This window comes from Amorphotheca resinae (assembly GCF_003019875.1).
Source record: "Amorphotheca resinae ATCC 22711 unplaced genomic scaffold M430scaffold_5, whole genome shotgun sequence".
NCBI lineage: Eukaryota > Fungi > Ascomycota > Leotiomycetes > Helotiales > Amorphothecaceae > Amorphotheca > Amorphotheca resinae.
The window spans coordinates 1,939,026-1,965,092 of record NW_020194475.1 but is presented as its reverse complement, the minus strand read 5'-3'; the positions used below and the strand labels follow the sequence as shown (position 1 = coordinate 1,965,092).

The window sequence follows — 26,067 nt, the reverse complement described above, 5'->3', positions numbered from 1 at the left end:
CGTGGGGCTCCCATGAAGACGCCAGATACCATTCGCATCCAATCATATGCCAGCCACGTATTCCAAATGCAGCTTCACGATCGCAGATGCATGGTAGCCAGTGGCCCAGTGTACCGTCTGTACGAGCAGACGCAGCTCAGCAGCTGTCTGGCGGCGTAGCCCAACGCCATCTCTCTCCGACTCCGAGTTTCCATCTCAGCCCAACGGCCTGGTCGGCGGTTCCACCAATCAGACCCGACCCAGCTCCACCAAGACCTGCCGTGACGGGCTGATGGCCGCCCCCGTTCCAAGTTCCAGCGAACCATGAGATGCAGGCTTTCCAGAAGATCGTGGGCGGCAAAGATCCTCGATAGCGCAGAGCGGCCGAGTGCCGGGGACGGGACGGGACTCTTGATTCGATTCGACCTCATGCTTGGCCCTTGGCTCGAGCTTCGTAATTGAGCTTGGTCATAGTCAATTGAGGAGAAGGAGGGGTTGGTCCTTCTCACGTCGTTGGTCAGTAGGCCATGTCGTGATAGTGGATTAGGGGATGTCGGTGAGTTACGGTGAAGGCAGGCTTATGCTTGGTACAGGAGGCCTCTCGCCGAGCATTCTCGAACTTCTTCGTCCACCTTCCAAGTCGAAAGGAACGTCAGCGCCAGGCCCTTCCATCCAGTCTTCTTCTACCAATTCGTCAGAAACTTGTTTGTTAGGTTTTCGAGATTCGGACAAATGTGAGAGCCCTACGGAGTACGCCGAATATGACCATCAGTTCTCACTTCGAAGGATTCAGGCCCAAGTCGGGTTCCTGCATTCAACGTTACTCACTACCCACTTCCTTGGGTGTTCCAAAGCTTCTGTTACACCGGTGCTTGTTCGGAGCGAAGGAATATGCACAACTTTTCTCAAATCTTTTCTTAGGTCGTTCTGTTAGTTGATACTACGTCGGATGGTACCGACTCCTGAGTAGTGCAGGATGGGGCCTCAAGTACCGTTCCATCTCGCAATTAGCGGCTTCGATGCAAGAGCATACCTGGAGTCAGCTAATTGGAATTGTCTTGGAGACTCATTCCTGGAGACTTGCTCCTTCATGCACCTGGACTCTGAGCTATACAAACAAACCAATATCTACACCGTCTCCTTTCCACAGCGGATAAGCCGAGGCTTCCCCATGTCCAAGTCACGGATCTTCCTCCCATTTGCCACAATTATTTCAAAGTGTTAGTGAAAAATGGGACGAGTGGCCATGGATCGCAGTACCCATGCGCATCTTCGGATCTCTTGTTTAGCCAGAGGCAGTCGTTGGCAAGACTGTTTCTCATCTGTCTTTGGTAACTGATCATATAGCTCATTTGTATACCATCCCTATTATCCAGTCGCGAGTACGGTACAGTTCCTGGCGACGTTGTCCGGACAGACTTTCATCATCAGTTCCACTAGTCTCTCATAGTCTTTTCAAACGATGTGATGTATTTGAGCTTCTCCAAAATCTATCATCTGAGCTTACGATTACCCCTCTCATATGGAATGGATTCCACCACTATGTTTAGCATATACTCCCACACTCGCGTTCTTCAGCTTATCCGTACCCTTGCGCCCCCTTCTCAGCTCAGACCACCTCACACTTTATATAGATCTCAGCGAGCCATTATTCTCTCCTATCGTATACGTCGTAACGAGGGAAACATCAGTATTGCTCCCCGATAAGCAATTGTCGTCTCCATCTTCTTAACACTGGCTGTGAGTTACGCATTATGGACCTCACCTGAAAACCGGCATCTCTGCAGCATGTATCCTCTTCAAAGACGCCTACAAGTCACCAAGTAAAAGCCGGATCTATCGGAACTATGCTCAGCCAACAGTTGTACTCTACACCACTAGCTCCAAGCTGACAAGCACAATACCCCGACTCCTAACAGCACGTCTTCGTAATGTTACTTCTTGGATTCACCCTAGAAACGGAGCAAAGCACGCCCTTCCGCATTCTCGGACATTATAACACAGAAATATTTACTTGAGTCCGCCGGAAGGGAATGTGGAAACCATACGCAATGCTGCCTTGGCCTGGTTCTATGGCTAGCACTTTATCATAAACTCCAACACGCGTTAATAGATCTTTTTTCACAAAACTAACTTCTCATCTCCTTCTGTATATAGCCATGCAGGACAGACTCGTCACTCACGGCACTGAAGCCGCCTCCTACCTATCGCCCTAACAGATCCTTGTCCTTGTCTCTACTCATATCATCGTCCGCCCTGTGGACAGGGCCATCTCTATCTCGAGGATACTATTCATCGCCATCCCATACACACCGTCAACACCCAACCCGCCATGCGCCGCCAATCCCTTAACAACAGCCACCAAAGCTCGGCATATACATTCATCCAAGGAGTATAAGTTCTCATGAGTTGTTTATAGGCGATTCGCGTGAAATCATCTGGTACGGGTGGGCGCTGGGAATGTAAGCGTACGACAATACTGGTGTTAATTTGGAGATTCGGAAAAAGGCAAAAGTAATAAATACTACTCCTGGGCAGCTGAAGTAGGCATATGAAGTACATATATATGAGTAATAGCATCAGTCCTCCCGTCCTTGGATTCAACTCGGCTCCCGCCAGCACTTCGCTCTGCCTACCAAATCCTCACCTCATAGCCATTATCTTATTCTTGAGGGATCTAACATTACAAAAATAAATGTAATCTCTAACCCGACCATAAACAGAAATTGCATTCAAATATAAAAGCAATCCCTACCTGAACCTGCTGCCAGAAGCAAGTTGATCACGTGCTACCAAGAGCCTCCTGAAGATCGTCGTCATCTAGCGCCTTATAGAATACCAAAAATAGACAGGGGGTCGACCTGTAACTTCGTACTCCACAACTTCGCAACTTCACAACTTCCAACTTCACAACCGCTGAACATCCATCTCTCAGCCACAATCCCTAATCGAAGAGTCAATTGCGGACCACGAGCACACGTGCCTAAATCCGAAGCCACTGAGGAGGATCGCGAACGCAGTAGAACCTTACAAACTCCTCTCCTCTCATCTCAACAAGCAAAACACGCCGAAGCCCGACACACACACACACACACGCACCAAAAACAAAATGCACATCCTCCTCCCATTCCTCTTTGCGGTCCCATTCGCAAGCGCTCAAATCGCAGCCGGCGGCGGCGGGGCCGTGACCTCGCTCGTCGCGACGCAATCCCCCGTAGTGTCCTCCCTCGCGTCTCTCGAGACAGTAGGCGGCAAAGTGACAGCGGTACAAGTAGTGTTCACGCAGACATTTGCGCAGACAGCGTTAGGGACGTGGCCGTTAGGGACGGCGCCGAAACCGGGGACTATTGGGCTTGGGACTATTCAGGGGGAGGTCGGGGTTGTGAAGACGAAGACTGGGTAGAGATGGGAGGGGAAGAAAGGGGGGGTTGTTTGTTTGTTTTGAGGAGGAAAATATGATAGAGGGAAATAGAGGGGGGGGAAGGATTGATGGGGTCGGAAATGAATGGAGGGAGGATGGAGAAAGGGGGGGATATACCATCCGCGATACGACGATGTGGACGCGGCATTCTGGCGTCAGGTTTTTATGTGCATTGATGGCTGGCGTTAGGTGGTCCTTCAAGCTAAGCCGCGGTTTGTTTGAAGATGTATAGATGTAATCTACTGGCATGGGGGGGCATGGAGTAATAAGAACTGAGCTGGTCGATTAATGAAGATAAACAAGACTGACGCGTTCAGAAGTTATGAAGACAAGTGCTTAAAGCTTTCTTCTGTCTAGATGTCTGAATTAAGAGATTTTGTTTTTCTAACTGTCTTTTTACACACATTACCCTTCATCTCTTCCTCCTTCCCCCCTCATATTCTATTTCTAACCCACCCCCCCCCCTTCTCTCTAAAATCCCTCTCAAAAGCTCCACCATATATAACATTAAAAATCCCCATTTCCCTCCCACCCCATTCCTCAACCCCATAATCCTGATACCTACCTATCCACAATCTACTCCCTCTATTCAACTCCCATGTTTCTTCTCTAGAGGTTCTCCACTCCGTAAGTGTGTCGTTGTCGAACCCTTTTATGGTTTATAATATATAAAACAAAGGAAGGCGGGTCTAGGATCTAGGTAGGATATGTTGTTCTGGTATTTGTTTAGAGATTATGGATTGATTAATTAACAAGTGGTTTAAATATAATCTAGGTAAGCTAGGTAAGCTACCTTTCATTATTTCAAAGATACTGTGAGAACTGTATGTATGTATGTATGCTAGCTAAAGGCTTTGTTTACTCGTGATGTACAATACAATATAACAACTTCTCTGAATTTCTTTTGTTAGGGGGGGGAGCTGGACGCATCTCCCTTCCTCGCTCTCTCTCTGTTTCCCTACAGTAGGTATCCAAAAGCAAAAGCAAAAGCAAAAGCAAAAGCAAAGCAAATCCGTATTTCAAAACATACATACGTACGACATTCATTCATTCATTCATTCATTGATTGATTTAATCAATGTGGATTTTGGGGGTATTGAGGCTGAGTGGACGGGGATGTAGATAGGGTAAGTATTGATTAGGATTTACTGCGAGAGAGAGGGGAAAATGAAAGGAAAGATGGTGATACCTACCTTACCTCAAAGTAAGGTATGTAAGACACGGCAAGATAAGACAAGGCAAGGCAAAATATTAGTTATTTCCCCATGTATAGATATAGAAAGACATAACATTTTCCATCCCGTCCTCCCTACACTCGCCCCCACCCCCCTCCTTCCCCCACCCTAAGCTCCAATAACTCGCTAAACTCACACTCACACGACGCGGCAAACGACGACCAGTTCTTCTTCTAAACGCAGATTTATTTCCTACAATGCGAATGCAAGGGGGGCTGCTGCTCTAGCTACGCACGCTCCTTCGTTCATTGACGTTGATCGGAAGCTATACATGGGAAAACAATAGCAAGGGGCGTTAGAAAAAAAATATAATAACTAGTTATATATATATAGGTACAGTACAGTACAGAACACCTGGAAATGCTGATCCGCGACGAGAGAGGGCTCGGGGAATCCTCTTGGTTGGTATTCTACCATGCGCCGACAACAGTCACGATCCTATCTATCTATCCTTCTCGACCCGTTGGGGGCTTACCGCCCTTGACATACAGCGACATCGATCGAACCAGCTTACAGCAGAGTGGCGCCTACGAACGACATTCCTGCGACGAACAGGCCGAGGAACAGAGGTGCTCTGTCCATCGGCTGCAGCTGGGTGCCGGCGCTCTTTGCAGAACCAGAGCTGGTGCTCGTGCTCGAAGAGGCTGATCCAGTCGCGACCGCAGTCACCGAGCCGCTGCCTGCACTTGCAGTACCGGTCGAGGTGCCGCCGGCGTTCTGAGAACCCTTGCCTGAAAGACCCGCGCCCTTGCCGGCGCCAGACTTCATCAGCTTCGCCGCGCCGGCGGGGATCGCGGGCAGGGCATCACCAGACACGTCCCAGTTGGGGCTTTGGGCGGGGCAGCCGCTCGCGCCTCCCGTGGCGTTGTATCCGCCAGTGCCAGCGGGGTCAGCTTGGGCGGCCAGAGCAGACTTCAGGGCGAGGAAGTCGGGGAGTTCGGTGACGGAGGTGGGAGAGTCGATCTTGACCAGTCCGTATTTGGATCCCTCCTCGGAGTACTCATAGACGAGACCGCCAGAGTAGACAGAGGTCATCTCGGTGTTGTAGAGGGCGGCGACCTCTTCGAACTTGCGAGTGTTGGTGTTGCAACCGTATTCAGACAGGCTAGACTCACAATTAGCTGCATCATCGGGGCTCGGGAGGGGAGACGTACAAGAGAGGGATACCATAGTTGGTGAAGTTCTTGACCTTTTGATCCCAGCCACTGATTTGGAAGCTGCTAGGATCGCACCACGAGTAATCGTTGAACGCAAAGAAGTCGCTGCGCTCATCGTCAGGGCCACAGTTCATGTACTCAGCCATTTCCAGTCTGTTGGAGTTGACGTCGGCGGCCGAGTATCCCACAGGGATCTTGCGGTAGTTTCGAGATCCGATGTACTGTCTCATGTCACGGGTGACAGCCTTCACGTACGGGGCAGCGGAGGTGGTCTTATCATCGTTGATGACCTCGTTTCCAGAGAAGAAAGCCAGGGTGTTGGGGTAGTTGGCGAAGGCATCGATAGTCGCGAAGATGTTCTGCAGGTAGACCTCGTTGTAAGAGTTGTGGGGAGTTGCTCTGTTCAGAGAATAGAGAGGAGTGTTGACGTCGAGGACGAGGTAGATGCCAGCATCCGCAAGGGCGGACATGCACGCATCGTGGTCAGCGGTGTTATCGACGGTGTACACACGAACGGTGTTGATGCCCAGCTTTTTGAACTCGGCGATGTCACGGGCGCAAGTTCCAGCATCAGCGATCGGGTCAACGAGCTTGGAGCTGCCGCCAGGTTGATAGTCGACACCACGGATGTAGAAACGCTTGTCACCTTGGAAGAAGGCTGCTACGAGTTAGAGACGGTGGGCAAAGCGAGAGATGAGGGGACCGACCATTGCCCTTGGTTGTGATGGGAACGATGGAGGAGGATGCTCGAGGAGTGAGACCTCCGGTGGGGGAGGGGGCTGCAAGGACCGAAGTCGCGGCAGCCAACGCTGCAAAGGTACTGAACGTCTTCATCTTGTCTTGTCTCTTTGCTCCTTATGGATGGTTATAAAGGGCTGAGACAAAAAGGGAAGAAACGAGGGATCTGATTGTCCAAGATAACGTCTCGAGCGAGCGGAGAGACAATGTAGAAGATGCCAAATAGAAGGGGTATCTGGAGAACAGCACACAACGAAGGACGGTGAAGGCACCGGAAGGAGTGACAGTGCCGACAAGAAAAAAGAAGGTGATGAAGTTGGTGAAGGGCGGGAGGTGGAAAAGCGAGAGAAGGTCAAGACGTTGGAAGAATTGGATGGGATTGGATATCAGAGTATATATGGGCGGAGAGACTGGGCGAGGGAGGGATGGCCCGAAGCGGTTAGGATATTCAGGAGTGGGCTTGGCGGGCAGGGGCGGAGTGGAGCCGGTGGAGACGGTGCCTCAGGCAGGAAGGGTGATCGATGGGACGCACAAGGCGATTACTGCTCGTTGCAGGATGAAGGCGTCTATTATTCACATTACCCGAGGCATCCTGTCCTTATTACGGTAGTATAATTGTGATATAATGTGATATAATGTTATTTAGTGCTATTTAACGTTATTACCACCTCTACTCTGTTGCACTGCCTCGGTCTATCAAAATCAAAAGTCCCAACCACCACCGCCTTCCAATCTCCCTTCCACCGCCAAGATGCCTGTCTACGTATACCACATACCACAAAAGGTGCTATACGTATATCCTGGCCTGTCCAAGAGAAATTCCAAGACTTCCCAAGAGAAAAGTCCAAGAAGTCCAAGAAGTCCAAGAAGCCCAAGAATTTCCTCCGCTCTCCGCAAAACCACCAGGACCACCCACACACGTCTTATCTAAGACAGACTGTTCCTTGAACTCCTGTCAACGATTCGTTCCCTCCCCCGCCCCACCGCTCCAGGGTCGGGACGCCACTCCCGCACCGTCCTGCAAATCATGTCCGCTCCGCTCAGCGGTGACGGCATCGTTTGGATGCGATCGGCGCGCGGCTGTTTCGTGAAGGTTAAAAGTGCGACGTTGTGCGCGAAGGTAGGTGTCCCGAGCCTTGCATAAACAAAAGCATATTTATTATTATTATTATTATTATTATTATTAGACACAAAACATAACATAAACATCAAACATTCGATCATTGGCTAGACTCGACCTGGGGCCCTACTATTGTTAGCTGCGACGTACCGGTGCAGGACTTATTGCATTGTCATCTATGCATACCGACGCAGCGGAGGCATCAATAGGGATTCCATGTGCTTTGCTCAAGCGCTACGCTACACTCTTCCGACGAGGTACCCTATGTATAAGTAGAAGAACTTGTTCTCGGCCTCGCGACGCCTTTTAAACGCTCAACGCTTCTTAATGCTGCTTCAACGCTTCCGCCAAGGAATACTCTCGCTCACTAACGTACTGATGCTTGCTATGATGAGTTCTAGACTCCCACAGCCCCTGTCCGCCACAAACTAAACCCCTCCCCTCTCGTCCCATCTTAAGGACACTCCTTTGCCCAGACCCCTACACAACCTGTACATAGTTGGCCGGCACGCTCTTTGTGATCCCGCCCTTCTCGACCTCCGCCCAGCCATCACCTGGGTCCTCCTTGATCAACACAAACCGCTCCCCCTCTACCATGCTCCATTCCGCATCGCTCTGTGCCGTGTACTCATAGAGAGCCTCGACGTATTTGAGCTTCCGCGCCCCGCGCTTCGGTGCTACCGCCGGCCCTTGCTTCTTACCGCTCATGTTGACGCTGCCAGCAAACGAGGAGCCCGAATTGGAGTGCGTCGACGAGGGGCGGGGAACCGACGCCACGATCTCGAGGTAGGCTGTGGGCACAAGGCCTTCCTTGAAGCCGGCTCGAACCTTTGTCCATCCTCCGTCTGTGGATACTTAGCACGGTTCAGATGCACACTGGTCATAGACTTACCGTCTGGTTCTAGGATTGTCACATCTTTGCCTGCAGCGACTGTGATCTCCCCTTCTCCGTTTGCGTCGTATGGGTATAACATTCTTCCCTTTTGCTCATTCGAGCCGGATGATGCACCATCAACACTGCTCCCTGCAAGTTCACTGACATATGCCGTGGGGGGAGGTGCCACAATGCGGTTCTTTCGCAGAGTATTGGAGCCAGTGATACTAGGCTTTGCAGAAGTAGGCCTCTCAGGGGCGCTATCCTCCGTTGGGGATTTGGCACCCGAGACTGATCGATTGGCGCTTGCCGCGTATCCAGAACTCAGCGAGTTCATGGTATTAGTCCGACTTATCGCTGGAAGCTCAGAAACGCTATCGCTAGGGCCACTACTCGGGGCCTTGAGCGCATTTGCTGCTTCTTGTCGCTCCGCCTTGAGTTTCTTCTTTTCCTCCTTGCTCTGCTCTCCTGGACATTCAGCCGGAACCTTCATCTCGCATTTGCTGTGGCAGGTGTAGCCGCAGTCTCTGCAATCAAAGCCCTTTGCTGAGAGCCCCCATATCCGTTCACCACACAAATCGCAATTCGTGGGTATCTTAAACGTCTGAGATTTGAAGTTGTGACTTCTCGCGCCTAATGTGACATCGCCAACCGCCGCTGTGATCGTCTCCGTCTCGACCTCTGCAGTCAACCGTTTGTGATCAAGCTGGTGTAGCTCTTCTTGCGCTGCGAAGAGAGACCCCACAACCTCAACCTCATTCCTCTTGTCTTTACCTTCTCGGATGGCCTGCTTCGTCCGTTGTATCCCTTCTACCTCCCGTTGTTTCTTGTCAACTTCCCTTCTCAAATCACCCAGTTGCGCTTTGGATTTAGCCAAGACATTCCGTAGGAATACTTTCGCATTGTCATCCACTACCATAGCATCATCATCATGCCATATTGGACTCGGCTCGAACACCTTATTCGGTGGTTCTTGCCATGATCCTACATTATGTCTAACGAACATCATCGAATCCAAAGCTGGTACATTCCGAGGTATCTCCTGGGAGAGGTGACTGAGGAAGTCGGTGCTGCGCTTGAGCATGTCGGTCTCGAGCTGCGCGGCTGTCGACCAGAGTCCGTTGAGCTTCACTGTCCGTGATTCCGAGAGATCCTGCAGGCTATCGATCAAATCTGGTATATACTCGTGATAGTATTTCTCCTTCTGTCGGTTTGTGACGTTGATCGCAATCAAGTAGCTGTTCTTGACGTTGTTCATCTCAAGAACTTGCTGCTGGTACGCATTGTGAGCTTTCGCTTTTGAGTAATCAAAAGAGGACTCGGCCTTCTTCCGCTTGTTCTCAACCTCCTGACATGTTGCATCGTATTTGCCCTTCATCTTCCGCAGGTCGCTGTACGTAGAGTCCCGCTCCTTCTCTAATTTCTCCGCAAAGTCCGCATGGCGTTTCCGGAGTTCTTCGAAACAAAGTGCAGTGGCCTTTAGAGGTTCTGCGACATTCGTGATCAGCTCGGTTCCGAATCTATCGTGCTCTGCCGCTCGCGATTCGAGTGTGGTGAGTTGTGTTGTCCACGTCGTGAGGGAAGCACTGATGACGTTAGCCTTTTCTATGCTCTCGACGTTGACAGCCAGCTCGAACCTCTCCAGCGACCCAGGGGTCATAGTAGGTGATTCCCCTACACTCAGACTACTCGACTTCTTCGCCTTCTTTTCATAGTACTTCTTAGCCAAGGCTGCCAGTTTCGCACTGTACTCCTTCTCGATCACACTCCGTTCACGGTAAAATTGCCCAATGTCTTCCAACCAACTGATACCATTGCCAACCCAAGCGTTGACCGTTTTGAAGCCATCCTGCACGAGAGAGGTGGTCAGTGAAGTCGGCGTGGTGGACTGTTTATCTGGCCCCTTACCTTCAGCTCAAAGCCAAAGTGGGGCGTAATATCCACTTCTGCCATGATATTGACTGGAGTGATATATCAACAACATGAAGATTGTGGATAAGATATAGATCCGCGAGCGTTCATAATATAGTCGAGTAGTCACTGAACAACCAAGGCACAGCGACCCCCGCTACCATTTGAATAGGTAGTTGAGCTCCTGTTTGGGACGGAGACGCAGCTATGTCCGCGGGTGACTAAGCGGCGCGCTAATGGCGCTAAGCCCCGCGATTTTTGGCGCCTTCTTGAAGTTATTGCCCGAGAGAGGCAAACCATCTCACACCCTCGAGAGCCTCTACCAGTCGCTCATAAAGTCTCCCATCTCTTGCAAATCCACGATCAAGATGGCAGCTTCGCCGAATCCCGCCGGATCTTTGGAGGATCGCATCTCCAAGCCTAATGCTGCTACCGACGCCACGGCCCAGAGCATATCTGCTTGGGAAGCGGATGCTGCTGCACCTGCCGAAGCAAAAGATGACCAGAGCGGAGCCGCAGATGCTCAGGTGGATGGCGCGACCGATGCTGCGGGAGGATCAGCCCTCCACGAACCGCAGTATGCCGTCGAGGTCAAGCTGAGTGATCTCCAAGCCGATGCGAACAGCCCCTTGTATTCTATCGGCTCTTTCGAGGAACTTGGAATGTAAGGACCATATCAAAGCGTAGCGACTGCTCCTGCTAACATTCTTGCGCAAGCAATCCGCAGATTCTGAAGGGCATGTATGCGATGAACTTCAAGAAACCCTCTAAAATCCAAGAGCGGGCTCTCCCTCTGCTGCTCAGCTCTCCTCCCACGAACATGATCGCACAGTCGCAATCAGGAACCGGTAAGACTGCGGCTTTCGTCATAACGATCCTGTCGCGACTCGATTATACCAAGCCCAAGTCACCACAAGCTCTATGCCTCGCTCCCAGCCGTGAGCTTGCGCGCCAGATTGAAGGTGTTATTAGGAGTATTGGGCAGTTCGTTGATGGGTTGACTATTCAGGCCGCTGTTCCAGGCGCCGTAGAAAGGAATGCGAAAGTTGAGTCGATGGTGGTTGTTGGTACCCCGGGTACTGTGCTGGATCTGATCAAGAGAAGGCAATTCGACACATCGGAGATGAAGGTCTTGTGCTTGGATGAGGCAGATAATATGTTAGACCAGCAGGGTCTCGGTGAGCAGTGCCTACGCGTCAAGAAGTTCGTTTCTCCCGCATATCATTGAAGAATGAATGCTAACCACCGTCTAGTGCGTTGAGAAATGTCGAGCAGATTCTGCTCTTCTCTGCTACATTCCCAGATGCGGTTATGCGATACGCTCAGCAGTTTAGTCCTGGAGCCAATGAAATCAGACTGAAACGAGACGAGCTCACTGTCAGTGGAATTAAGCAGATGTACATGGACTGTCCATCCGATGAAGGCAAATACGAAACTCTTGCTCAGCTTTATGGCTTGATGACGATCGGGTCGTCTATTATTTTTGTCAAGGTAAGTACACTTCAACATGTTGTCGAACTTCATTAACCGAGTTGTAGACCAAAGAATCCGCATCCAGGATCGCTGCACGTCTGTCACAGGATGGACACAAAGTCGTGGCGATTCACGGAGGTTTTGAAGGCGCAGACCGAGACGGTATCATCGAGGACTTCCGTCAAGGTAGAGCCAAAGTTCTCATCACAACCAACGTTCTCGCCCGAGGTATCGATGTTCAATCCGTCTCCATGGTGATCAACTACGATATTCCCATGAAGGGAGCCAGCGACTCACAGCCGGATCCCGAGACCTACCTCCACAGAATTGGTCGTACAGGTAGATTCGGACGTGTTGGTGTTAGCATCAGCTTTGTCTTCGACAGGAAGAGCTTCCAGGCTCTGAGTGAGATCGCGAAACACTACAATATCGACTTGGTGAGACTCGACCAGAATGATTGGGACAAGACGGAGGAAATAGTCAAGAACGTCATCAAGTCAAGTCGTGCCGGCACAAATCTCAAGGCATGAGCGCATCACAACAACTGGTTTTCTATAATCGAGAAGAATTGCCAAAAGCGGGCGTTAACATTGCTCTCATAGATTGCATGGAGGGTGCGTCATTTTGAGCGTATTTGAGGAGGTGGTCGGGTTAGATAGGGTGCTTTTGCAATGTTTGCATATCCAGTGCAGAGCCAGAGCGCTGTTCTTCAACATGTATGGTCGGTTTCTCAGTTGTGGCCACTGCGATCTTTTGCATGGCTAGTGGAGGTATGCAAAACAGCACAATACCATGAAATGAATGAAAGAATCCATGTCTCAAAACCAGTCTGGCCCCCCTATACAGACTGCATGGCGACTCGAGGCCGATTGTGCCAGCCTTGCATGGAGACATAGCAAGCCAGATGAACATCCAGAGTAGGCATATTTGGCTCAGCTTACAAGAGCAATATACCAACAGCCAGTGGCAAAAGTACACCTCGTAGCTCCGTCCACCGCCACCAACACATGCAAGTCGAATATATTTTGATCTCTAAATACCTTAGTACATACATATGTCTGGTCCAAACCTGTCCTCGAGAGCCACGTGACAGCCCCTCGAACCCGCTTAGCTCGGTGATTGCCAAGGGAGTCCTTTATCCTACGCGCCCTGTGTAAGCGCGGACAATCAACGACCAACCATATCTGACAGAAAGTCAAAAGCACGAAACAGCACCCGGTCTGTTGGATGACAATACCGCCGCATGCACCGATGCAGCGGTTACCCCCATTCTGCCCTCCTGTGGACGAAGTCTCTATGGGATGGCAATCAGCGGGATGACGGGGTTGCCATGCTGCTATTCGTTCCCTCCTTGGCCTGAGGCGGGATTGACGAATGGGATGGAGATCTAGGAACGCGCGGAAACAAGAGAGGCTATTGGAGCTCAGAATAGTGTACAGCGTCACGACCGATTCTCATATCCAGGCACGGCGTCAAGGAGCCGCGAAGATGAGAAAAATATGAAATCAGCTTTGTATCATCTTGATTCTTCTCTTCTTGTCATCTCTTTCAGACTCTCTTTGCATTATTCTCCTAATCATTGTTCAATTCTTCGTCCCTTGTGCCCGTATTTCGTTTGTGGGGCTCTGCGTACATTGTCGGTTTTTGGGTTTCAGGAAATGGATACACGCTTGCTACAGAGCTTCTAGATCTATTCCTTTTTTATATTTTTAATATGTCGGGACGCAGGTCGTTTCTGACTGTTTAATTTGTTAGTACTTCCAGGTATGTTGTCTTTTTATCTGCCGTTGGAGTAAGGAGGAGAGGTAAGCTCATCTCGAGGTCCCTTGTGTCGGTAAGATCGAGGTCGATGTAGGATCAAAAGATCGTAATATCCGATAAGACCAGCAAGGCAGAATCAAGTTGAATCGGCCTCATAACTCCCTGTTATATTATTTCTCATATTCCCTGGTGCTAGTCATTCTGACATCCGATGGAAGAGATGCGGTACGAGGGTCAACGCTGACAATTCTCCCATTATATAGTTATGAGGATGGCATTTTGCTGGACATATAAACTACTCGTGTTTTTGTTTCCACTCCTCGCCAACGCCACTATCTCGTTGTCCTCAGATCTCACGAATTTCATTCCAGACTGTGCGCAACAGTGCTTCAAATCTTACCTCGATTCGAATTACCCTGGAACGATCTGTGGAGATACTCCTACCTTAGATTGTCTTTGCTCGAGCAATAGTATAAGTGGGTACACGGTTGGGGAGGGAGCAGTTCAGTGTATAGTCTCAGAGGATAGAATAGGATTTTGTACAGGGGATGATGCACAAGGTATGTTGCCACCGGAGAGGATGAGGAATATATTGCTGACACGGAATAGAAACAGTGGTAGCGAATGCGTATCAGATGTGTAATGGGCTGCTGAATGCTCTACCAAATACGCACAGCACAATCACAGCAACGTTGACGATAGAAAGTTTATCGCCCGGAATTCTTCTAGTTCCATCTGCAACAACATCAAGCTATTCGAGTTCCTCGAGTATGACCACCAGCACAAGCCCACAACCAACATCCAGCCTTATAACGGTAACGAGTTCTCCGACCCTTACACCTGGGACTACTTCTGCTACCGGAACCAGTAACGCCACCAGTAGCGCAACCACATTGGCTGCTGCACAGAAACCTTCTACCAACGTAGCTCTGTCAGAGAGTCAGATAGCAGGCATAGTCGTAGCCGGGGTCGGTGGCGCGGTGATTGTTATCGGACTTATAATCTTACTAGCCTGCATCAGGAGAAAACGGTCAGGACGTGACAGCGATACGCTACCTTTCCAAATGGATCCCGCAACTCCCCAATCGTACGGTGGTGGTTTCCAAGGTCCTATCGAGAAAAATGCCAAACAAGGCTGGAATAACACGCCGACACCCCCTCGAGTGCCACCTCGAATAGATACGTCAGATCCGTACATGTTCTCAAGGAGAAGCATATACCCAGATAACATTGGCCTTGCAGTATCTCCAGAGAAACCTGATCCTGTTGTCAAACGACCTTCACCATTGCTTCCCGAGAAACCAAATTTGAGGTTGGTGATGCCTCCTACAGCTCCTGTGAAATCAGCAGGACAATGGATGGCGCGCCAGCAGCGAGTGTTACCAGCAAGACAAAGCACAACGACCCAGTTCGAAGACGATTTGAGCGACTCTGCTACGGATATTGACACGGCTTTCAGCGAATCTGGCGGAAACATACTGAAAGCCATCGAGGTCTTTCCAACACCGCCGAGAAATCAAGCAGCGAAACAAACAGCCAATATTTTTACGTTTCCCAACAATGAAAATGGCGACTCCCGCCTTGTGACTCAACAACCTAATCCTGCATTCAGACTCGTGCCTGCACCAGGGCTCGTAGTCAAGCCTCTGAACCTCAACAAGCAAGGCGTAGGGAGCTTTTCAAGGCCTAGACCGAATGCAGAGGCACCTTCACAACAGGAAGCTTTGGAAGTCCCAAATAACTTGCGACCAATCACGCAATCATCATCAGTATATTCACAACAGACACCAAACAGCACACACACCTCTTTCTCCAATACACCCAGCACTGGGCCCCTCAGTTCCAACTTTCCAGAAACGAAAACGAAAGCCGATGCCAGAAATCCTGAATCTTACAAGCAAGTTGGTCCTTATGATCGTGCATCAGCAGGTTCCTTGACCTCTTTCGACTCGGAGGGATTTTCTGACGATGAAAACGCTTCTGTGGCCTTATCACCAAGAGGGGCAAGGAAAAGTACGATGGAACTTTCGCCCGTGGAAGAATCACCTTCCTCTGGGATATCTCCAGTTTCGTACCCAAAGATAACACCTCCGGGAAGGTTGGCTGCTCAGACGATGAAGATGGTGCCTCCACCTCCACAACCCGATTTCACGTCTGTGTTCCATAGCCGTGCGAATTTGAATGAGAATAGGGATAACTACAACCATTGGCGCGCTCCTGAGAATGCTGCACAGCGTCAACGGAGCCAGCGGAGGGATGAACTGCGGTTATCAAGAGCCACGAGGCCGAGTCCACAGGTATCCGGCTTGCCGGAGCTATTACCTGCGGCTCAGATAATAGAGATGTCCAACGTCAGACCTGAAAAAGAACGGGAACTAGGAAACAGTAGCAATTACAACGCTCCATTTGCGCATCCTACCATACCCAACTCTCTATCAGCTGTTGACCCCCAGCAGCAAAGTCAACCTGGGCCGCCACTTTCTCAACCACAAGTCCAACCTCTGCGTCAAAAATTGGTACTCCGGCCCGGCGCCGCCCACCTTAAAGACCGCTCCCGCTCCAGCTCCCCCGCTTCGACAAACTCCACGACCTCCTCCCTCCTTGCCAAGCGCCTCGGCGCCGACAAAGCCGCCGCCCTACACCTCGCCCAAAAGCCGGACGTGCGCGACACGGCGAAAACAGGATGGCGCGTGCTGAAGCAGGACGACATCCAGGCCGCGAAGGATCCGGGCTGGCGACCACAGCTGCTGCAGCAGGTTACAAAGGGCGCGAACCATGGGCAGAGGTTTGATAAGACGCCGAAAGCCTGGAATGGGGATCGGGCGCGCGAGAGCAGAGCTACAGAAGGAGAGATGCCGAGTAGCAAGAGCGTCAGGTTTGATGTGGATGCCGGACGAGAGGGCAAAATGCCTCCTACACCTGGTTGGGTGCCAAAGCTAACGCCCACAAGGCGGGGGGACGAGTTATTCTTGAGCGTTCAGTAGGGACTATGCATACCCTGCTCGATATATATCGCAAAAGCGATTTCTTTTTTTATCTCATCTTCACCATCATTATTCTGTTTTCAGACGAGCGAGATAACGAGAGCATTGCATGGCGTTATGGGAAATGAAACGAGCGCATGATTGGATGCTTGGAATACATATATATAAAGCATAACCGGCGTTTAAGGCCTGTGGGGGTAATATCCAATTGTATCAATAGTGTGTAGAAGATAGCATCAAAATTCTGATATGCATACTACGTATCGAACAGCCCTAGTAGGATATTATCTGTGTTTTTGACATTTGAAAGAATCGCGTTCGTAGATTGTGTTGTTGGATGTCTCTGGATTAAACTGGGAGGGATATCGACTTGGGCTTTGTGTTAGATAATGTAATGTCAAATAGGTAAGCTTTTTGATTGTCTGAACGAGGACGATAATTATTGAAAGGTGCTTTTGGGGATTAGGAGACAGATGTTTTGAATGGCTCTGAAGAACCTGGATATCCAAGGCAAAGCAATTATCAAGTAAGTCACAGAGAATAACCCATATCGGATACTTGATAGAGTCCAGACTTTATATCCTGATCATACCAATCTACCACTCTATTTTCGCAAGGTAAGGTACCTTGGGTATCTATCTACTTTTTCGTAAAGACGTGGGCGAACTGCCGGGAGCTCATGTCTTTTCGGCATGGGACCAGTTCGATTTCCTTTGTTAATCGGCAACCATGATAGAATCGTAAACTGGGAACGGGGGTGAGGCAGTCTGGTCTGACGTTGAGAGGGTGGCAGATCTGTGATCAGATCAATCGAGACGCTGCGCCAGGGACGTGTTGGGATCGGTAAAAGGGCGAGTTCCCCTGCTTTCTGTGCGGTAGAAGCCTTGCTGCTTTACAAGTCTGGACGTATTTTTCGATGTCGGCGTCCATCCCGGGCCAATAGAGCGTCCGCAGGTACCTAGGTAAACCCCTTAGCACGTGCCCGTTTCCACGTGACTAATCAACTTTCTGAATTGCCTCCCCAGCTTCAACCCTACCCCCCTTAGCCTTCAGCGCCGGCTTACCCTGTCCCCGACCTGACTTTCCCTTCTTCAAATTACCCATTTGTTTTGGGATATTCTCCTTCTTGGCTCTCCTCACCATGAACTCGTCTACGTTCGGGGTCGTCTGCCGGTGCTTCTTCATGCGACGCAGCTCGTTAACTCGGGTGTTGTTGAGGCCTAACTGCTGCTGAGTGAATAAGGGTTTGGAAAGAGGTTGCGAAGGGTGCGCGAAGGGGGGTGGAACGGAGGCTCGAGATCGGAGGTGCTGCGAATATGAAGGGTGCGAAGGTGGGTGCTGGGAGGAGAGTTCGGGCCTAGCGATTGTGGCATTATTGAAGTTGTTAATTTGTAGGGGTGAAGGGTAGAAGATGTGTTGTAAAGATGAATTAGCAAGCATAATGGGTTGTTTGTTATATGTTTGCACTGGCAACGAAGGTCTACCAACGCCATAGTTGGGGGCCGCTGCCTGGGGCTGGAAGAATACCTTAGGCCATGATCAGAAGGTGTTCGTAGTCTTTTATGCGAACTTGACTTACTGGATTCGTATGTGGATATGGTACAAAATTTTGAGGCAGTGCCGGAGGTGCTTGAACGTAATTGTTCATGCTATGATAATATTGTAGGGGTGGCTGACCTTGTGGATTCATGCCGTAGGCTGGTGATAATCGCTGGTAAGGTACCGGAGCTTGAACAGCATTTGTACCATATTCGCCAACTTGACTGTCTGGTGTTAAGTTAAACTGTGGTAGCAACATTTGAGAGGCAGGCCACTGGGCCTGACCGCTTGGGACTGGGAGAAATGCTTGTGGCAGGGCTGGATTTGCGGTAGGATAGTGTATAGCATCTGCAGATTGGTAAGAAAATGAAGCTGGTGTGACTTCTTTGTGCATGACTTCAGCTTGCGACTCTCTGTCTCTTTTCTGAATGTCTTCATCTAATCTGTCCAAGAACTCATTTGCCAGGGTCTGGGGTAACATTGGGGAAACGAGATTTGCGGGAGCAGTAGCTATCTCGCTCCGGCTTCCGCTATGAGCAAGAGATTGCAGCAATGTAGGTGTCGATGGAAGGGCAATTTCAGATTCAGAGGAATGCCTGCAAGTTGGCGGGATTCCTTGTCGTTCCGGCCATTCACCTGTGGGGTAATTCTCCGAAACTCGCTTTGGGTGTTTGAGGCGTTCTTCAATATCACAGCCCTCAGGAGGATAGCATCGACCAGTACCTATATCTTGCTCATCCACGCTGTCCTTGCCGGATTCTCCCCCCTGCTCTGTTGGAAGAGCCGTGTCCATAGTCGATTGTTGAGCAGCATCTGGTGAAGACGACCCCGGCTGAGGCGCTGCGAAAGGTTGATGGCGTCCAGAGGGTGGACATTTGCGATGGCAGTTCCTTGTTCTTCTTAAAGTGCCCTGAGATGACTTACACACCATGGCACGATGTTCATTCCCCATGGCTTGTGCCTGCATACCTACCTATGCTTCTTGATAAGTCTGGGCTGATTAGTGTCTGCGTACACAGTAATGTGTGCCGATCACTACTCCTTCTCCTCTCTATCAATGAAGAGAGAAGATTCTATGAAGCGAACATTCTTGTTTCTTCACGAAGTAGATCGATCTATGTTGTTCATTTCTGTGTTTTCCTTGTCCAAAGCAGTCTGGTCTGGATGGGACTCCAATATTCACGCGTTGCCAAGCGAGATCTTGTCACGTGGATACGCGGGCAGGATATGGAGCCGCTTTATCCTGCTTCATCAACTACTTCAATTATCTCAGTATTTGAGGGCTGTTCCCCAATGATGGATAACCCGCCTTTTCTGAATGAAGTTCTATTTTCTGGAAGCCTTCTGAAAAGCTGTTACTGGTTGAAGTAGCAGATAGTTCTCTACTACAATCCTCCTCGTCGGTTCAATCTTTGACCTTGTCAAAGGGTCCAGTGGCAACCCATGGGCAGCTCCCTATCAGATCCTGGCGAAGGAGCCGCAATAATTCAGGCTTTTCAGTCATTCCTGGCTGCAAGATGCAAGCCTTTACGAATTGCAAAGGCCCCTAGGCCGTGCCCGGTGTCGCTTGCATACATATCACAAGCTGCGGCACGCACGTCCAATAATATTGTGCGTGATACAGCTCGTTCAGCCCTACTGATGACTTTAGCTGGACTTTCTTTTCTTCATTTCTTCAGAGGCGTCCGAGCCTCACTCATCTACCAATCATCATGCCTAAGCTGGAATAGCGGTCAATCAACCTAGTTGTTGCATGACTGGTATGAGTCGCGGAGATTTAGTCCGATGCAAGAGCCTCTTCATCTGATCCAGCTTTCGCACCCTGGTCCCTGGCGCAAACATAGATAGTTCATTGCGCCAAGTACAAAGTATTGTTCTTTACCTACGAACTCTTTTTATTCTTGGTGTAAAAGATCTCCAGGGAATTATTGTCACCTAGAGAACTCTCCATGCGATTCCTCCTCGAATTTTGTATCGGACCTCGCGAATTGCTTTCAACCTTTAACACTTCCCTGAAGCCTTACACACTCTCTTGTTACATATCCTATGCTCGATATTCAGGCTCCATTCCTTCAATGCGTTTTCTTGGTAGTCCAGCACCCTTGTCATGCGGTGCGTCTAGTGGGGCAAGTTCCATGTGAGAAGCATGCTCACGCCTCGAGGAAATTCGCAACTGCCTACAGACCGGATTCTTGGGATACCGCTTTATCAGCATTTGGGAAGGTAAGGCTGCCTTAATGGCCTAGTAAGGGTAATCCTGGTGCAGCCTCAACATCCCCCCATCCTCTCATCCAAATCCCGTCACTTTGTTCGCTGCTGCGTGTCATGCCAATCATTTACAGATGCTCCCATTTTACTCTGGTCTAGCCTTCCACTTATTAGAAAGAGTGCATACCCTCTTTGTTCTGATCGGCTTTAGTGCTCATTTTGATATTGATGAGTGGGGGATCAGCAACCCAATTCTTCGAACATATCGTCAGTTCTGGCGAGAAATCGAGTCCGGACGGTTGGGGCTGAAACGTGTGACGGCAACAGCATAGCTAGATCTACCACACCTATTTGTTCAGGGTTTCACCATACGGATCCCAGCAAGCATGTGAACGTTGCATTGGCCGGTTTACAGATCATGAGAGGAATGATGACGCACGCATCACACCTTCATCGCAGAACCCAAAAGAGCCTCAAAGTAAGTCACTATCTTGCTCGTTTTCTCGGCCTATCTTCTGTTCCCTTGTGGTAACTAATGGTCCTCATTAGCTGAATATTGGTTCGTCAAGGGTCTTTGACCAACGATTCGCCACACGCATAGCACCCAGTGACCTAGATTTCACATTACCCTTCGCCGGAAGCCTTTTAGAATGCAAATACATTATGATCTTCCACGGTATGCCATTCTCCACATGGCGAAGTCTATCATGGATTGGCTGGCTTCATTTAAATCTACCCATTCACAATACAGTGAACCGCGAGTGACTAGTTGCCTTAACTGCCTCGCGGACGATTAGCATCCTTGGAACGCAGACTTTTCTTCTGCCTTAGAATCAGAAATTGTGGATGGAGCAAGATGGGGTTGTGTTCTTTGATAAGAACCGGACGCAGGCCTTCGTTCGCACTCCCCAACCAAGCAGATTCCCTCAAATACAGAACATCATGATTCGAATAGCAATAGCAGGTTCTGGTGGTCTTGCACAGACTTTTGCCTACTTTATTAGTCAAACCACTCACCCGTTCATCATATTATCGAGAACAGTAAGCGATTCCACTCAAAGTCACGATCGATGAAGCACTGATTTGATACTCTAGCCACAGCCAACACTAACAGCTCTTGATTATCAGGTCGTGGTTGTAAACTACGAAAACCAAGATGATCTCCGCTACAGTCTGCAAGGCATAGATCTTGTCATCTCAACCGTCTCGGGGAATCCTCAGATCAATCTTATCGATGCAGCGGCAAATTCAGGGGTTCGTCGCTTCGTCCCATCAGAATTCGAAAGACCGCCAGCTCGTCGAAGACCCAACAATCTTCTAGATCGCGACAAGTCACATGGACTTGATTGGCTCCGTTGGTGGTCGCAACGGACCCACATGCGTAGTACTGTCTTTACATGTGGCGTCTTCTACGAGCGATTTGCTCGCGGTGGCTTGGTATCTATGGGTATTGGAGCATCCACAAGCGTCGCGTATCAGGGATCCTATTTGGTGGATATAGGGGAGGGTACTGCCGAAGCCGTTGAATACAACATGGCTGGGCAGCCAATTTTCGTCTCAATGACCTCTGTCAACGATGTGGCTAGGTTCCTAGTCGCTGCCATAGAGCTGGGACTACATGACTGGCCTGGCGAGTTCCGCATGTCAGGCGATCGGAGGACAGTTTCTGAGATTCTGAGCTGGTCCGAAGCTGTTAGAGGCGGTAGGTCTCTCTCGACTGCTTCAAAAGCCGGTGCACTGATCGAATCTCACAGGGGTTCCATTTTCGACCAACATCATCAAGGCGCAGGATCTGAACACCCATCTCAACCACGCTACTAATGGCCTGGACTACTACAGAGTAGCCCGAATTCAAGAGCTCATTGCTACCGAGCAACGTTGCTACGATTTTACAGCACCAAATCTCAATGCTCTCGTTGACGTCAGACCGATCTCCTTTTGGGATTGGTTGAGCTCCCATTGGGCATAGTATGTACTTTGCTACAGAACCTGCGACCCGAATATCCCAAAAGCGAACCAGGTTAGAGGAGATTGGCCATTCATGGCAGGCTCCAGTTTGGTTGATTAGGCAGGCAAGGAGAATGAGGCTTTTGGTTTCTTGTTTGTTTCAACGTGAAGGCTAATTTCTTTCGACATGAAGGAAATGAAAGTTTGATGCAGCACATGGTCTTGTTACCTACTAACTAATACCTTTATATTCCGAAATCAGTTCTTCTATGGGAAGTGTAGCCATTGTATAAAGAACCTTGACGTACTACCTCATTGGCTAAAGGGAACCAATAGCAGAACACGGATGTGAAAGAAATTAGAAACTCACGAAGTATCTCAACTTGTAATTCAGCACGCCTGTTATCTGCCAAGGATATATTAGATTTAAGCTTAAGGTATCTTGACGATGCTCGTACCGTCTTTGCAGGCGACGGAGGTGTTACTCTAGGCCGTACGGAGTAAAGGGGAGATGAATGCCGAAGCGAAGGAGGGGCCGCCGCGATAGGCATGGCACGTGATCAAACGCTAGTCTCGAACGCGAAATGTAAACAACGACATCCGGAATCGTCAAATCGTGATATCCAAATCATCACGACGGCAACCCAGCATTCGACCGCTGCGACCATTCCACCCCGCCAGATCGCACTGCTCGCGCCGGCATATTCGATGCGGATGAGATTAATTGCCGCGAAGGACTCGTGAACAACGCGCCACAACTCCGAAGTCGTGATATCCCTGAGTCGAGCCTTAGAATCATCAGGCAAGCAGATGCGCTGCGAAAATCCCGATCAATGACTACCCTCGTACGAACGCGAATTCAAATTCCTCTAGAGACGCTGAGCATGAGCCAACAACCTACAGCGCGAAGAAGAAGCAAGCGGCTGGCTGGTGAGTGGGGACTGAGAGCTTTGCGCAAGACCCCGCCGGGGAATTATCTGCGCAATTGCGTGACGGGTTGCTAACATTTGTAGCAGCGTATGATGAAGAAGATGGCGACTTTATATTCACACGTGGATCGAAACGAACGAAGACTGCGCCGGTAGAACCAGAGCCCGCCCCCGCGCCAGCTCCTCGACCGAAGAAGACCAGAACGACAAAGGAGGTAAAGGAGGTGAAGGAGGTAAAGGAGGCAAAGGAAGCAAAGGGAGCAAAGGGATCAAAGGAAGCAAAGGAACGCGATGAGGAGCCGGCTCCGACGGCGAAGAAGCCCAGAGGGCGCAAAATGAGTTTTTCGACGCCCAAGGTAGAGAAGGATACCATCAGCGTGCCGAGGAGAAGGAAAAGTACGCGTTCGTCTACAGCGAAGAATGGTGAGAGCAGCACTCCTCAATCCGGGACAGCGCCGGCCGACTACGATAGCATTGATTTGGTTGGCGCGGAGGCACCGGATAGGTCGATTGTGGAGGTCAGCAAGCAATCTACCGTGATCTCGTTACCATTCAGCGATACGCCAATAATCAATAGAAATAAGGAGCTGAGAAAGAAAGGCAATGGCACGCGGAGGAGTAGTTTGGGAATGCGAGGGCGAAGAGCGAGTTCTCTGATAGATAATGGGCATAGCGCAATCCCACATCGCGAGGTGGAAACGTCGGAGTTTTACAAGCACATTGAGGCTGATGGATTGAGTGAGCCAAGAAGAATGAAACAACTCTTGACTTGGACGGGAGAACGGGCGCTAGGAGAGAAGCCGTCTCACGGTGATCCAGACAGTGCGGCCAACTTAGCAGGTGAGCGTCGTCCTCTTTGGGCAGATGGGTCAGACTAACGAGTGCAGCGCGAGTAATCAAGGAATCTCTTCTCAAGGATTTTGCCAACAAATCAGAATTCTCAGATTGGTTTAATCGAGAAGAAACCGAGCCGGCAAAGGTTGTCAAAAAGCCAAATCCACGAAATGTTGAGATTGAGGAGAATTTAGCAGGATTGGAAGAAAGAATCAAGAAGTATGGTGGTCATGGACGCTACCATTCTACAAGTGCTAACAATACCCCAGGCTAAAAGAAGAACGAGATGAATGGAAAGCTCTCGCGAAACCGCCTCCCCCTCTCCCCCCACTCTTCTCAGATGATTCCATAGATCTATCTCCCTCACAAATCGACGCCTCACTCCTCGACCCCGAACAAGCCGCCATTCTCGCCACAGTAGCCGAGTCATCAGCACTCGACCTTCGAAATCAAGTATCCAAACAGCTGAGATCTATACAAGCGGGCTTGGAATTCAGGGTCGATCAGTTCGCAGATGGAGTCCATAAATTAGAGCAATACCAAGAAACGGCTGGCCGAGTTGCAGATAAGTTCCTTGCGATCAGTTCTATGCGGTTAGAAGAAAGGGATCGGAAAGAGAAGGAGGCGGTAGGCACGCGGGACTTGCCTATGCAAGAAGTGTTGAGGAGCCTGAGTAGGATCTTACCTGAAGGGGGGAGCGGAAATGGACGATGAGAGATGGAAATCGGCTTAAAGCCGACTATATTGAGAACCCAATGTTTTTCTGGGGGCTGGGTGGGATTCGGCTTGCACGCACGAGGCACGTTTACAAGAGTTTTGGAGTTGCATTCACGAGGAGCATTATGAGCAATGGTGCTTGGGATTTGGACACAGTTATTGTACAAATGGCGGGAATAAGCGGGTGTATTCAAGCGGGCTGCTTAAGGTAGCATTTCATGAATAATGCATGCTTCTGACCTTCACTTCTTATGGCTTTCTCCCCCCTGGGATTACTGGTTGGGGGCCTTTGTTGCTTCCAATGGGCTTTGTCATTCCTGCTTTTGCCAAGTGGTATAGATCTGGGGAAGAGCAGGAGGAATTTCGCCTCTATTTGCCTCCCTCCTACCCACTCATTGCATTTTGGCAACGCATCAAGTAAGCCCATATTACAAGCCTGTCAAGGAATTGTCAAACTGCTCATTTTATAAACCGCCAGAATTTACCCGCCCATGCACGATACGTCTCTGCTGCTAGCCATTCTATAACAATAAGAAGATGTCAAGTGGCTTAGTGACGGAGGAATTGCTTTACGGTAACTATTCACATATCCGTAATTGTTCACTTTCCAATTACGGTTTGGGTTTCCGTTACTGTTCATAGTTCCGTGATCCTTCTTCTTCTAATTATTCTTCACTTTTCTGCTACCGCTCTGGTTTCTGCTACACTCTTGAATATTCAGTCACTGTTCATATTTCCGTTGCTGTTCACATTACCGTCTCTGTTCTCAATTCAATTACTGTCCCCGTTCCCGTTGCCATTCACGTTTACGTTATCATTCACGTTTACGTTACCATTCACGTTTCCGTTATCATTCACGTTTACGTTACCATTCACGTTTCGATTACTGATTAGGTTTCAGTTGCCATTTGCGTTTTTGTTATCATTAACATTTCCTCTCAGAATATAACTCTAGATATACTGTGCCTTGGACACGGCAAATACAATACAGCGAGCTCTCGTCGTTTATCAAGCGCCTCGGATCTTGTAAAACTGTCCCCGTGGTTGATTTTACCAATTCCTTGAGGGATCTGTGTCTATAGACAGCCTAGATGAACAGACAAGCTTCCAAAATCATTAGTCTTGGCAAGAAGTTCATTTTGCAGAGAGAGGTGTGGCATAGGAGGGATTATTTGTGGCGTCGAGTTCCTTGGAAGAAGGGATTTGGAGGCCGGCTGCCATTCACTACTCGACATTTAAA

At 49.7% G+C, this 26,067-nt stretch overlaps 10 protein-coding genes across 10 annotated transcripts; 6 read left to right on the top strand and 4 right to left on the bottom strand.

Moving 5' to 3' along the window:
* Positions 1 to 74: 74 nt before the first annotated feature.
* On the bottom strand, positions 75 to 748 carry M430DRAFT_18818 (hypothetical protein; the record flags this gene model as incomplete). Its single annotated transcript, XM_024863961.1, has 3 exons — positions 75 to 480; positions 545 to 662; positions 727 to 748. 3 exons carry the CDS (start codon positions 746 to 748, stop codon positions 75 to 77), a joined length of 546 nt encoding a protein of 181 aa, XP_024721937.1.
* Positions 749 to 2,003: 1,255 nt separating this feature from the next.
* Positions 2,004 to 2,574, bottom strand: M430DRAFT_236808 (hypothetical protein). Its single transcript, XM_024864945.1, has one exon. It carries the CDS (start codon positions 2,557 to 2,559, stop codon positions 2,272 to 2,274), a length of 288 nt encoding a protein of 95 aa, XP_024721936.1. The 5' UTR covers positions 2,560 to 2,574; the 3' UTR covers positions 2,004 to 2,271.
* Positions 2,575 to 3,088: 514 nt separating this feature from the next.
* On the top strand, positions 3,089 to 3,382 carry M430DRAFT_18817 (hypothetical protein; the record flags this gene model as incomplete). Its single annotated transcript, XM_024863960.1, has 2 exons — positions 3,089 to 3,223; positions 3,278 to 3,382. 2 exons carry the CDS (start codon positions 3,089 to 3,091, stop codon positions 3,380 to 3,382), a joined length of 240 nt encoding a protein of 79 aa, XP_024721935.1.
* A 1,763-nt stretch (positions 3,383 to 5,145) lies between these two features.
* M430DRAFT_18816 (glycoside hydrolase family 72 protein) lies at positions 5,146 to 6,626 on the bottom strand (the record flags this gene model as incomplete). The annotated part of the gene is made up of 3 exons (XM_024863959.1): positions 5,146 to 5,740; positions 5,790 to 6,450; positions 6,500 to 6,626. 3 exons carry the CDS (start codon positions 6,624 to 6,626, stop codon positions 5,146 to 5,148), a joined length of 1,383 nt encoding a protein of 460 aa, XP_024721934.1.
* Positions 6,627 to 10,727: 4,101 nt separating this feature from the next.
* On the top strand, positions 10,728 to 12,548 carry M430DRAFT_66332 (hypothetical protein). The gene is made up of 4 exons (XM_024869221.1): positions 10,728 to 11,099; positions 11,153 to 11,638; positions 11,689 to 11,926; positions 11,974 to 12,548. The coding sequence occupies exons 1-4, from the start codon at positions 10,804 to 10,806 to the stop codon at positions 12,436 to 12,438; spliced, it is 1,485 nt and encodes a 494-aa protein (XP_024721933.1). The 5' UTR covers positions 10,728 to 10,803; the 3' UTR covers positions 12,439 to 12,548.
* Positions 12,549 to 14,220: 1,672 nt separating this feature from the next.
* M430DRAFT_58454 (hypothetical protein) lies at positions 14,221 to 16,911 on the top strand (the record flags this gene model as incomplete). The annotated part of the gene is made up of 2 exons (XM_024868726.1): positions 14,221 to 14,229; positions 14,305 to 16,911. 2 exons carry the CDS (start codon positions 14,221 to 14,223, stop codon positions 16,651 to 16,653), a joined length of 2,358 nt encoding a protein of 785 aa, XP_024721932.1. The 3' UTR covers positions 16,654 to 16,911.
* A 410-nt stretch (positions 16,912 to 17,321) lies between these two features.
* On the bottom strand, positions 17,322 to 19,159 carry M430DRAFT_58453 (hypothetical protein; the record flags this gene model as incomplete). The annotated part of the gene is made up of 3 exons (XM_024868725.1): positions 17,322 to 18,180; positions 18,233 to 19,032; positions 19,117 to 19,159. 3 exons carry the CDS (start codon positions 19,157 to 19,159, stop codon positions 17,650 to 17,652), a joined length of 1,374 nt encoding a protein of 457 aa, XP_024721931.1. The 3' UTR covers positions 17,322 to 17,649.
* A 2,157-nt stretch (positions 19,160 to 21,316) lies between these two features.
* Positions 21,317 to 22,602, top strand: M430DRAFT_139353 (hypothetical protein). The gene is made up of 3 exons (XM_024862608.1): positions 21,317 to 21,441; positions 21,496 to 22,102; positions 22,155 to 22,602. Exons 1-3 carry the CDS (start codon positions 21,343 to 21,345, stop codon positions 22,367 to 22,369), a joined length of 921 nt encoding a protein of 306 aa, XP_024721930.1. The 5' UTR covers positions 21,317 to 21,342; the 3' UTR covers positions 22,370 to 22,602.
* A 374-nt stretch (positions 22,603 to 22,976) lies between these two features.
* Positions 22,977 to 24,990, top strand: M430DRAFT_139349 (hypothetical protein). The gene is made up of 4 exons (XM_024862607.1): positions 22,977 to 23,277; positions 23,364 to 24,116; positions 24,164 to 24,329; positions 24,380 to 24,990. The coding sequence occupies exons 1-4, from the start codon at positions 23,181 to 23,183 to the stop codon at positions 24,822 to 24,824; spliced, it is 1,461 nt and encodes a 486-aa protein (XP_024721929.1). The 5' UTR covers positions 22,977 to 23,180; the 3' UTR covers positions 24,825 to 24,990.
* M430DRAFT_34862 (hypothetical protein) lies at positions 24,958 to 25,252 on the top strand. Its single transcript, XM_024866622.1, has one exon. It carries the CDS (start codon positions 25,057 to 25,059, stop codon positions 25,246 to 25,248), a length of 192 nt encoding a protein of 63 aa, XP_024721928.1. The 5' UTR covers positions 24,958 to 25,056; the 3' UTR covers positions 25,249 to 25,252.
* The last annotated feature ends 815 nt before the right edge of the window (positions 25,253 to 26,067 follow it).